We start from the raw sequence: 13,327 nt of genomic DNA, 5'->3' as shown, positions 1-13,327 counted from the left end.
TATTGAGTGTTTTACTATTTTATAATTCTGATTAAATGCGCCAACTTTTTATGGAACTCGCCAAAACACTTTCGTGCGTTTCTATAAAGGTGGGCTTCTCAAAATCGACTAATTTTGAAAATTGTTAAATAGTTTAACAAAACTATTCTTGAAAAATTGGAGCAAATGTTTTTAGACAATTTTTATTATTTGGGACTGTAATCCTAGAAATCTTCTTCGCGGTTACTGATCCAAAGTTGAAATGAACAAATATAATGAAAATTAAAAACAATAACCGAAAAATGGTCACAGTTTGATCAAAGCTCTATGATGCATTTGAAAGCTCACAATTTTCTACTACGTGAGATAATTTTTTAATTAATGTTCTGATTTTTTCATGATAGTTTTAGGACATCATGAAAATATGTACACATGTCAGTTTTAATAAATAATATTTGTGGCATACAGAAGTGTTGATAAATTATGTGATCATATTTTATTGAATTATTGATTTATATTATAATAAAGAAGATTCAATTCTAGTCTCTACATGTTTATAATAAATAAAAAAAAAGTTAATATTTCAACATATTTGACATGTTAAACAAATTCCGGATAACGGATTAAAGCAATCTGTTTCTTCTATAGTACATTTCTGCCCTCATGTTTGACTTGCTTTAATTCCGTTTAAATTCGCCTCGTGTGCTAAAAGCTACATAGGACGAGGGTTGTGTCGATATGGGTCAAAACTATCGTGCACGGTGTAGTTGTAAACTATTTCGGCGCGGTGCCAAAGATTTTTACGGTCAATAAAATCGAATAAAGTCGTCATAAAATTGCTTTCGTTTGGTGAAAGTCTGTCCGTGTCATTCGTCATACTCATTTATGCAATAGTATTTATTTATGTAAGGCCTGTACTGGATCAATCGCACACATCCAAAATCTTCTTTTCTATAGACCTCGTCAGATTTGGGTACCAACGCGTGCCCGAGGTTGAAAGACCCCCGCTGAGGTATTATGAACAAGGTGTATTTGCTGACCAGCAATACCTTTTAGAATCAATACTTGATAATAATAAATATAACTGGATTAGCGTTTATTGTGTTAACTTTAAGCCTGTGTCAATATTGTAGATTTGACGGTTTTGTGTGCAGTGGCACATACATAGACACACGACTTAACATGAAAATATAATGTATTGCATATCATATAAGGCTATTTTATTATTTATTTTTGCTGTTGTGATGTACATACCTTAACCTTTGGGCCGATTCTGTCTGAAATAGATTAATGTTATGGCAAGGCTATGTTATGTTCCAGTTTTCATACAAAATGTAACTAAATACTATCAAAATTCCATGTATTTGCTGTGCGATAAGGCGTATTACACATAAAATGCAACTTCACTCCTATGTTATCAAGCCATATCTCAAAGAACCAGCTATAATGGCATAGTTTTTTTTGACATTTGTGTTTTTCTAGATTAGGTTTCAACTGAAACATCTGACTGCACAGCAACCACATAGGATTTTGACAGTTTTAGTAGCATTTTATATGAAAACTACTACATAACCTAGCTTTCCATTATATTGGTCTATTTTACGGAAAAATAGATTCCATATTGTTTCTAAACAGCAACTCTATGGTTGACCATTTGTTTTCTAATGAGATTGTATTATATTTTTAATTATATACCAATATATATACATATACATATACATATACTTATCAGATCCATAATCTTAAGATCTCAGTTCGAGATCCATAATCTCAAGTAAAAATATATCACTACTGCTTGATATCGAGCTGGACAATGGGGTTTGGAATCTAAAACCAGTTATTGCTAATCCTTATTATTACCACGGACCCGTGAATTTGAACCCGATTTGATTCTTATTTTATATCTCTATACTCAAAATAAAATCTAGTTTGAGCCTGCTTCGAAAATTCTGTAAAGTTTGAATGAAAATATTTTAGTTTGAAGGAAATATTATTAAACTTATGAATATATTCTATTATAAATCTATTTTGGGTATGATTGATTTTATAAACTATACACTAATTCGTTTTAATAAACCATATTTAAGAATTTTAAATCCAAAGGTATCCACTTTGAAATGGTGTGATGGCGCATTTATTTGTAGACGATCATCACAAAAATAATTAGTTAATTTTGGAATTTTAATCTAAAATATAATTCCACAGGTGACCCACTTCTAACTCCTTCACTTGTGCATTATATTAAGTATTAATTATATCATGCCATTAGCTGTCACATACATTCAGATAATGAATAAGGTTATAGATGACTGTTGCAATTCTTCTATTAGTTCATTCATTATTTATTAAAAAGGGCGTTGAGTAACAGATAAATACTTCATAATGTGCGTTATCTCTGATTGGATGAAAAAATCTTATTGTTTTTATTAGTTAACAGTATCGCAATAGAATTGTCATGATAATTGTAAGTTTACTTGCTCTGTATATGGATTAATATGGCGCGATATATCACGATAATATAATGTATCATTATTTGAATTAATTACGATTGTGCCTGCGGTTTTTAAAGATTTTCCCCTAACTATCTCATATTGAAAACTATACTGTTAAGGATATTGTTTGGACAGGATTTAGCGCACACAAATTATAATATACATGCGTAGTATAATCACGATTTCAGATTTGAATCTTTGTATTGATACCGAGGATGTTTCCTTTACCTAATTGCAATTTGTGAAAATAATTATAATTAACCAATTTTTCTAGTACCATTATTTTTTGCTAATATAATGTGCTTTGGGTCATTTTTGGAATTAAATTAAAAGAGTTTTATTCGTCCGTTCAACTGTGATAGTGATTATGTTCGTTTATTGATAAAGACTACAATGACTTTTAATTTAATTTAATTTTAATTCAAGTTTCATGCTATTTCTTTTCCACTAATGAATTAAAGTATAATTAATTAATTGATCTAATAGCTAGCGGTTTAGAAACTCGGTCAGTAAATATTTTATTTACATCGCTATATTATTCTGTTTACGTTAAAAAAATTGATGTGTTCGCTTGGATGGCCCTTAGGTATTGTATGATGTACTGCGTATTTTGTTGGTGATCATTTTCTTCGTCAATAATTTTAAATTTGCATGAAATTTGCATCAGCGGGATACAGAACTTTTCAAAGCAAAGAAACTATACGAAGTGTTGACAAATATAGGTTACATGTTTTTAAAGGGTTTAACAAACACATTATTGTTGTAACTTATCTATTATTTTATAAAATAACACCCATATCCTTATCCAAAATTATCTATTTATAATAGTCTTCTTGTAATTATTTTTAAGGGACTGACTATGAGGCTCAATGCCCAACGCACTGATGCTATGGTCAACCTACAGCTATATGCATTTATTTTTATACATTATTTTTTACAGCATTTTTGAGGAAATTAGTTTGAATCGAGAATCCATGTACATGAAAAATATTACGCTCACAACATTGTTTTCTGAAAATTGTCAAACTGGGTTGTTTTTTTACTTTTTTTGATCAGCAGTAATTTTGATATTTTACCAATTAGTTGGAAGAAAAGTAAATCAAATGAAAATTTGAACAATTGTCTACGAAATACTGGTATACTGTCCTTAAATACGATGTATTAATTATAAAATCAAATCATACAATAAAAGGGCGAATGTCACAACCGTCCACGTCCCAAGGATGGTTGTGACGGGCGTAAAAATAGGTTAAAACAACACAGTAGGTAAAAAAACCAAAATGGTTTATAATGACTTATTGTCGTTAGTAACAATAATATGTAACAAAACACAACATAAACATTTAAACAAAGTTCATGAATAAAATATAACAATGTATAACAAAACATAATTTTTTAAACAAAGTTAACAAGAAAACTTTGTGAAATCTTTTATTTTTCTTGTATTGAATTTTCCTCTTACTTCCTCTATCGTTTATTGACCTAGAAGTTAGATTTTTTCATCTGTTCAATCTTCACCGGAAAACGACGAGAAATTAACGTCACAACCGTACCCACAAAATTTGTCACAACCGTACACAACGCACACTTTTGAAAACGAATCATCATTATGACTGAGATAAATTATCTAAGCAAAAACTAATTACTGGTAAATAACCACTAATGTTCAACTTAATGCAAAATAACAAACAAAGTAATCTATTTGTGTACAATTAACAGTTATTATTAAAAAAAAACGAATATGAAAACTCACTTTTGACTCTTTAAAAGCAATGCGGTCTACAAATCAGGTTGATATAAGGCACTGACTGTGAGCAATGATGGGAACTTGTTTGAAGAATCATACTTCATCTTTCTCCATTTGGACCCTATCTCAAAATTAGTATAGTTTAACTGTTATGACAACTACCCTGGCACAACCGTACCTAGTCTCCCATAATGATTATTTTTGTTTACATATTTGAGATTTATAAATTATAAGATTTTTAGCTTATACAGTATCTACTTAAGAACTTTATTAAATTTGGAGGTCATTTTGAAAAATAAACGTAAAATATAAAATGAAATTAAAAGTTCCGTGATTTTCTTTGGTTCTTATTATTCCCTTGACTCGCAATTATTTGAATATTTTGTAAGAATTGGTTAGATTTTTTATTATTAATAAACATACTTACATGTATGTATATACAATTGTTATATATATATATATATATATATATATATATGTATGTATAATTAAAACAATTTTAATGACATGCCTAAATTGCGTTACGGGGTTCCTACGGTCCGCGGAGTGCTTGTTGCGCAAAAACGAATTAGTTCGGGTTTTTATTACAATTCGGTTGGCCACAACGAGGCATTTCGCTTTCATGAAATTTTGTACAAAATTTACAAGCGCGTCGTGTACGGGCATATGAGTATGTATGTCATTCGATGCGTCTGCGGCAAGTCTCCATTTTGTTTTAAAACGGTTGTAAAATTAACGCGTTTCATCCTTGACACAATTCAGGTATAAATCATAATAAAAAAAATCCATAAAACATACACGGCAAACGGCACACGGGCCTCGAGGCCATCATGGGATCTGGCGCTTTTGTAATTAGACTTGTTCTCCTTTATTTCTGTGAGGTGAGAGCCTACAGCTTGAGAAGTATATCATCTGTTTTGATTTTCTATTTGAATTTGAGCCTTAGATCCTAAAATTCAGACCTCATTTATGCTCAGCACTCCGTGTTCATCAAGTTGAAAGAGACATATTTCAGTAAGTGACCCTATAATCTTATGGAGGAATTCAAAATATAAATTGGAGTCTTAATTAGAAGCAGTAATATAAATGTAATTATATGCTCTTTGAGGAAATGCTCGTCTGTATTATTCTACTGCTTTGCATTATTTGTATTGAATGTTTGGAAATCGCTTTTGATAGTATTCAAAGATCTTAAAAAAATGAAGAACATGATTACAATGTAAAATGTTGTAAAATGTATCATTTTATTTAAATTTTGTTATAAAACTAACCAAAGTTTGTAAACTTTCTTTTTTTAATGACTTGGGTTTACTTAATTACTGTTTTTATAATAGCATTTTTACATTTTGCATATAGTCAGGTACTTCTATTCAGTTATTAATTTTTTCACATGCGCAACATGTGTTAGCTCATATAAAATTACAGCAGTAAAGCGGCTTTATTATGTATAAAGATGGATATATATATATATATATATATATATATATATATATATATCTGTGTGTGTATTGTTTTTGGTTGTGTATCTGAGTTGTGTGATATTTTCGGCGTTTTCGTTCTGCCCTGTTGTTTCAATCCAAATTGACTGTAATTTTACGCTTTCTTGACCGCGCAATCAAATATCTTCGTGAGACTGCTAAGTACGAAAACTAATCTATACGATATTATAAAACACGATAATCAAAGACCAAAATGCCAAAATGGAATACTCTTGAAGATTGTTTCTGGAAATATTGTAATTGATCAAATTTGAGAACTAATTGGAAACCAAATTAATTTGTCTCTGATCACATTGGGCGATTTGATAAGTGGTGTTGAAGATAGAGGTGCTCTATAAATTTTTATGCACAATTTTATGACAATGAATTGGTTTTCAATCGAAATAGACTGATAATAACCTAATACCTCAAATATTTTATAAAAGTAAAATAAAATATGGTAGGAGCTGCAGGTAGATATCAAACAGCATAGTTATTTTGTAGAGAAAACGTTATATATTAACTAATTATCTGATAACACGTTTTGGTGTGGTGGTGTAGCATTAATTTTATAAATTAAAACAGCAACGCACTTAATGGCTAGAAAAAATGCTTTTACTCATATGTTGATAATGAATATATATTACTTCTGAAATAACATTGTTATATCAAAAACTAGTCTATTTCTAAGAAAATCTAATTCATAATCAAAACTAAGATCAATCAATCAATTTGGTTATTATAGGAAAACTAGCAAAAACGCGGATGATTATTAGTCGAAGAACGATGATATTGAATCAATTCAGTCTCGTATCCACACTATCGAATGCGCATGAATGGATTCATGTATTAAACAGGTTGAAGATTATCGATAGTGTCAGATAATAACGATGTTTATCTCGGCATATAATAGTTGTATTATTTATTAACACTTGTATGCATTATATATATGATCCACTGCCCCAGTCTAGTATAGGACAAGCGTTCGCATTCTGCGAGGTTACGTCATAGAAGAGACATGCACGATGCTATGTTTTTACCTCACAATCAGGCTTGGGCTCTAAAGACCTTTTTTATTTGCTAGAGCAACTATCAGAACTTGGGAGCTTTTGTGATGACATTTCTTAACTACATGGCTTTTTAGAAGGCTACCGAACTAGGTTGCCTGCCCTATCTCTATTTGATTTATTTTATTTATTAGAACTTTTTTATTACCGATGACTTTTATTGGCTACAGCAATGCCAGAGAAGGACTTTTGCACTGGGACACATATTTTTATCTATGTTTTGAAGTAAAAACCGATATCAATACTCGTTAACATAGACTTTCCGACGTGGATATTGAACCTAGAACCATCTGCTGGATGGCCAAAGCATCAAGCACTAAGCCACGAGGAAGCCCAAACGAAGATTAATGGCAAGTTTAGTGTGATTAGTTTGCAACATTCTATTTTGATAAGAATTTGCTACTGTTTTCAAAGATTTTACAAACAAACAGTATTTAGGTTCGAGGTCAATGTTATTTTTGATATGATACGTGTCCTTGTTCTACTATTTTATGTGTAAAATATATTTATATTGCTATTTGTGTTATGGTTTTCAAATATATACGATGTTAGTTTCTATAACAGATATGCTGGGGAGCACGAGGTGCATTATTAATTGCGTCATGCATCTTATAATGCTTTTGTTAACGAACTTAGGCTTAGGATGAACCAAGGCGTCCTATGCACGTTGTCCTTTTTCTAGTAGTAAAGATATATCTTAACTTTGTCGGAGCAATGCTTGGAAAGGATATTTTTATTTGAAAACATATTTTGATCTATATTATCAAATGAAAATAGATATCACTATTGCTTCATATCAGGTTGCGCAAAACGTGGATTTGAACCCGGGTCATACCCTTATATTTATTAAGTAATTATAATTTATCGGGGTAGAACAAGGACCCCAAACTTACAAAAAATAAACCTTATAATCTATGTGAGTTCTCTAACATGGTTTGAGAATTACGAATTCTAGCTATTATGGTCATTTCATATAGCCCTAAAATTCTTATAATTTTTGCTTAAAATTGTGACTATGCTGTACATATTTGTTTCAGAAAATATTAAATTAAAAACCGATTTTTTTATTATTTTTTGTTAAATAAAAGTTTATATTACGTCTTGTGAATTAACTCGAATTTTTATTTTTTTCGTTTCCTTTTATATATAAGTGTTAAATGTCAGCATCAACGTTATTCTAGCAAGTTTAGCAAATTGGCTTCGATGTTACTTTATGAAATGTGTATATTTACTCGTATAGATTCATATACTATTATATCAAAGTAATTAATAAAGTATTGTATTAAAAATAACCAATATTAAAATGTAGTTTTATGGAATGCTGTGATCATTTTTCAGCATCGTATCTAAATTATATTCAACAGTTTTTCATATAACCTTTAAAATAGTTTACTAGATGTATTTGGGGTAAAAATGACCACCCTAACTTTTAACTATAGTATAATAATAATAAGTTAAAAACTTATAGTTGTTGCAATTTTGGTGATGAATTTTTCTGACAAAGCTTCGTACGATTAATATAATAATAGTTATAATGTTATAGTCACTTTATTTGTATTAATTGTATTTCAATAAACAAGGAGTCTGATAATAGTAAATTAAACAGATCAATATAATGATTAAACTTTGTTATTTACCATCCAAATATAAGACGCTGCACCCCTCAATGGCTATTCTGCCATTTCATTTTTTTTTTAACTTTCCGTTGGGTAAGATAGTAATCGCAAACGAAATAAAAAAAATCGAAAACGAAAATTTTTATATATTTTTACGTTTTGAAGGTTTCTGAACATTTTGGCATACCTGAGAATAAATGGATGTGTGTATACTCGTAATATAAATTTTTGTCGACGATTTCAGGAACACGGATCAAACGATTTCAATAATTCAAAAAACATTTGATTCATATTGATGGGAAGTCATGCTGATTAGTTTTTGGCAAGTGCTGGTGTCATTTCGAAGATACGGAACAAAAAGTGCCAAAAATAGTAAATCAGTTTTTGAGAGTGTTTTTTTCAGTAATTTAAAAAAACATTTTACTTGTTTTAAAAAAAAATGAAGAACTGATTTTTGGGAAGGTTTTGCAGATCCAATGAAAAAGTTAAAAATATTGCCATTTGGGGGTCAAAAATGTTCCATTATATGAACATCAAATTATCAGATATTTTATAGAGGTTTTAATAATAAGTACAAAATTTTGTTTACATTTCTATGGGTTCTGTACCAATGTTTATCTGTTATTAAAGCTTTCTTAAAAATTTTAATTTTCGGTACAGGAAGTTCGAGCAATTTGCCTGAAGGCACGATGCCACTATCTTGTTATTGCAATTAGCACTACGGATCCATAAAATGAATGGCTCCTTTAATTATTATCATCTTATTAGTACACGTAATTCGAATTTTTCGGACGGTCCGTGGGTTCCTCCGCGCTTGCACGCCCTCCTGTCCTTGACACACTTCGCCGGGCACCGCGGCGGCCGCGATGTTCTCTCGTTCGCACACCATGCCCGGTTATACGTTGTGCACGAAAGAGACGGACGAATCTGGAAGAGCCCCCGCGCATATCGCGTGTTTTATTCACAATATTCTCATTATTGTATGGGTTATATCTTCTCGGAAGGAATTATATTAGTAGAAGGGTTTTCTTTTTATTTCTAACATATCCATGCTGAGGTCGAAATTCGATTATTATAACACATTTCTCACAAAATTTTAACTATTTCGAAGATGTATTGTTAATTGAAATGAATGATTGGTTGAACTTTTACCTAGAGTTATGCCAAAATTACGGTGTTAGTAATTTTGTGCAATATAACATCAACGGGCTTTGGTTTAAAAAAGCTATTTTTTTTAAATATCATATATTTCTTCTATTACTTTTTAATTATTTTATTTAAATATAGCTTGGAAATTGGTAGAACATTTTTATAGTTTATTTTTTAAAAACAATAAAGAACAGTTTCAACACTCATATTATTAACTTCCCGTAGAGTAAGTTATAGTAATCGCAAAAAAACGAAAATATTTTTTTTTGCATATCTAAGTTTCAGAGGTTTCTGAACATTTTGGCATACCATAAAATTAGAATAAATGGATGTGTGTGTGCGTATGTTTGGATACAATTTTTCGTTCACGATATCGGGAACACGGATCAACCGATTTGAATAACTTTCGATTCGTAAGGAAGGTGAAACTTGGTGAATAGTTTTTGGCAAAAGCGAGCCTAGCTGTTCCGAAAATTCAGAACAAAAAGCTCAAAACAACTATTTTCAAAAGAATGGCACATTCGATTAGAATGATTCAAAAAACATTCGATGGTCCATCGGTTTCGGAGATATGGAGCAAACAGTGCCAAGAATAGCAGTGTTTGAGAGAAGGGCGCATCCAATTAGAGTGATTCAAAAAGCATATTGTTTTCTTTCTTTTAGACAAACATAGATAAAGTAGTCGCCCAAATATATTATGTTATGTTTATAAAATATGCCGACGAAGTATTTTTAATACAACTGTTATTACTCATTGATAAGTTTTTATTGATAATTGAATATTTTCATTTCGCAAATTAATTACTATACGGGCAGTTCCAGCAATTCGTTGCACCACTAGTTCTATTTCAGTTTGTGATTTTTTTTACACAATAGATTAGATGCTACGCAGATTTATGAAATTTTAAACCGATATAATAATAATAATAACGTTTATTATAGCTAATTTTGCTATAGACTTTAATATTTATTAAGGAACCTGTTGTTTCATTATTGTAAAATAAAATCTCCTGCTGCATTAATTATTAATTTAATTATTTGCTCAACTAATTATATCGATTGAAATAATAATGTTTATTTTATTTGCAGGTGGGGCAGTTGTGATTATTACCAAAGATGAAAGCGATGGTAAGCATGATATTTTCATAATTAAGTAATGCTGATAATAGCAGTATTATTGTTATAAAAATTTATTTAAGAGGCGCTCGAATTATTATTTTATGAATACTAATTGAATAAAGAATTTTGAGGACTGTGTTTGGAAATTGATATAACTACTGATTAGTGAAATGTGTGATGAGGATGAAGATTGACTCAGAATCAGTCACAAGAGGTTAGTTAATTATGATTTCTTCGTATACCCAGGTACATCATGCGATACTAAGTTTATGAGGGATGTTAGTGAAAATGTTAGTAAAACATGGTATAATTTAAAATGGATGTGGGACAGGGAAATCTATGCTCTTACTCTACACTGCCGCTTCTTATTCGTTATTGGTTAATTACCTCTCAACAACAGTTATAATATTATAACGCATATATAGATACGTTGGTAGTCTGAAGTCCACACAAAACCAGTTACAATTTCAAAATAAAATCGCACAGAATCAATCGGCCAAAAATCAAAATCTGCGGTTGGAGGTTGGAGTGCAAACTATTTTCAAGTTAACAGCTAATACTTTCAAAGAATTTTATTTTATCAATTTGGAAGTATTGGAGCCCCTGGGAGCAAAGAAATTCGTAAATATCTATATTAAGGACCACACTAAACTGTGTGATAGTTGTAGTTTGTTCCTTGAGATGGAAGGTTCATTTTTTTAAATTATTTTATAAATACAATTCATATTTATTTTTATTATTTTAACATGTCTCCAAGTAACAATTTTTATATGTAACTTTTGTTTAGTGTTTAGAGCATATTTACTTGTGTTGTTCTATTGCCACTGAAGAATAGTCAAATTGGGAACGTATGAACCATTCAAAGACGTCACATTCGAAAAGTATGGACCATTAAATTCACTTTTAAAAAACAAAATTTAGTTTTTTTTATTTTTATATCTGGATGGATGCTTGTTTTATGAACATATTTATCACCACCCGAAAAAATTATCACATATGTATATATATACATATGTACATATATATATATATATATATATATATATATATATATATATTATATATATATATAGTATATGCAGATTTTAATTAATTTGGATAATTAGCTTCATGAACGTCAATTTTTCGACTTGTTTATCTCGGCATCGCCGCCGAAATTGGGTGCTTTTCGAGTTAGGTATTTATTATTTTTTCCACACGGTATGATGCAATTGTTCGAGGTTTTCGTTTCCCTAACAATAAGTCTCGCACGGATATACGGTCAGTTGAATCGACTCTCTTCACTTGCTCGTTTCGTAATCGGAATAAATTCCCTGTTGGGCTGATAGGCGATGCGCTTGTAGCCAGGGAGCTTTGAACGTTCTACGAAACAATCACAACATTCTTTTGGTTTATGCTACAAACTGGCATAATTTAATATATTACTGATACCAATTATTTTTTTGATACATGTTCAAACAATTATCTATAGAAACTGTTTATGCTTATTCTAAAATATGAGGCATTGACATATGAATTTGAATTTCAAAGTCATGAAAAAATCTTTTGCTTTAATAATGAAATTTTGTGATTTCAGTTATTAACTTTCCCTAGGGTAAGTTACCGTAATCGAAAAAAAAATGAAAATGATTTTTTTTTATATCTTTGCATTTCAAAGGTTTCTGAACATTTTGGCATGCCTTAGAAAAAATTGATGTTCGTGTGTGTGTGTGCGGATACAAATTTTTATCGACGATTTCACTGATCAACCGATTTGAATAATTTAAAAAGCATTAGATTTCTTTTGGCGGGGAGACGTGCTGATCAGTTTTTAGCAAAGGCAGGTCCAGACATTTCGAAGATACGAGGCAAAAAGTGCCCAAAATGGCAATTCCTTTTTTGAGAGAACGGACCGCCCAATTTGAATGATTCAAAACATTTTGTTTGTGTTGACAAAATGAAGAACTGATTATTTTTTAGAAACGTAGGTTTAGCGGTTTCGGAGATCCTTTAGAGAAAGTAAAAATGCCATTTGGCGGTCAAAAATGATCATTATACATATGCACATCAAATTATCAGATATTTTATAGACATTTTAATAATAAGTACTTTAGTTTTACCATTTCTATGGGAACGACTTACGCTCTTCGACATTGCGTCTCTAAAACAGCTAAGCAGCGCCGATTGCTTTGATAAAAGTTCAAAATTTTACAAAAATTTCAAAATATAAAAAAGTTTAAATCTTAAAAAAGACAATTTTTCAAAAATTTCAAAATTCTCTGAAATCTATTTTTTTCAATTAAAAAAAATTGGTACGAGAAGTTCCAGTGATTTGCCTTAAGGCACGATACCATGCACCGATAGTTAATAATTATATGACTGAGCGCAAAATATAAAAAAAAGTTTAAAACTTTTCAAAAATCTTTTTTTTTTAATAATTTCAAAATTCTCTGAAATCTATTTTTTCAGTTTTTTTTAAAAAAAAATAATTTTTGGTACGGGAAGTTTCAGTGATTTGCCTTAAGGCATGATGCCATGCACCTCTAGTTTATAATTATATGACTAAGCGCAAGAATTACATATATTAAATATAAAAACCCGGTTCTATTATGTTATGTATGTACTTTAACTCACATTTTATTGAATTTTCTAATGAACGTTTTTAGATATTATAATGTCATCAATGCCATTAAAAATCAGT

The 13,327-nt window shown here is 30.2% G+C and overlaps 1 protein-coding gene across 2 annotated transcripts in view; it reads left to right on the top strand.

Annotated features, from left to right (window-relative positions):
- The window catches only part of LOC113378492 (nuclear hormone receptor FTZ-F1), a 186,646-nt gene that overhangs the window by 78,725 nt on the left and 94,594 nt on the right, over positions 1-13,327 (top strand). For both annotated transcript variants that reach the window (XM_026619029.1, XM_026619028.1), the window contains exon 2: positions 10,618-10,656. In XM_026619029.1, coding sequence (XP_026474814.1) covers positions 10,618-10,656 — 39 coding nt within the window. The remainder of the gene's footprint in view (positions 1-10,617; positions 10,657-13,327) is intronic.

Source organism: Ctenocephalides felis, unplaced genomic scaffold, assembly GCF_003426905.1.
Source record: "Ctenocephalides felis isolate EL2017-DRISC unplaced genomic scaffold, ASM342690v1 CF-g0.4_SCAFFOLD_01886, whole genome shotgun sequence".
Classification (NCBI taxonomy): Eukaryota; Metazoa; Arthropoda; class Insecta; order Siphonaptera; family Pulicidae; genus Ctenocephalides; species Ctenocephalides felis.
The sequence above is the reverse complement of the archived record's forward strand: the minus strand, read 5'-3'. Positions and strand labels throughout refer to the sequence as shown.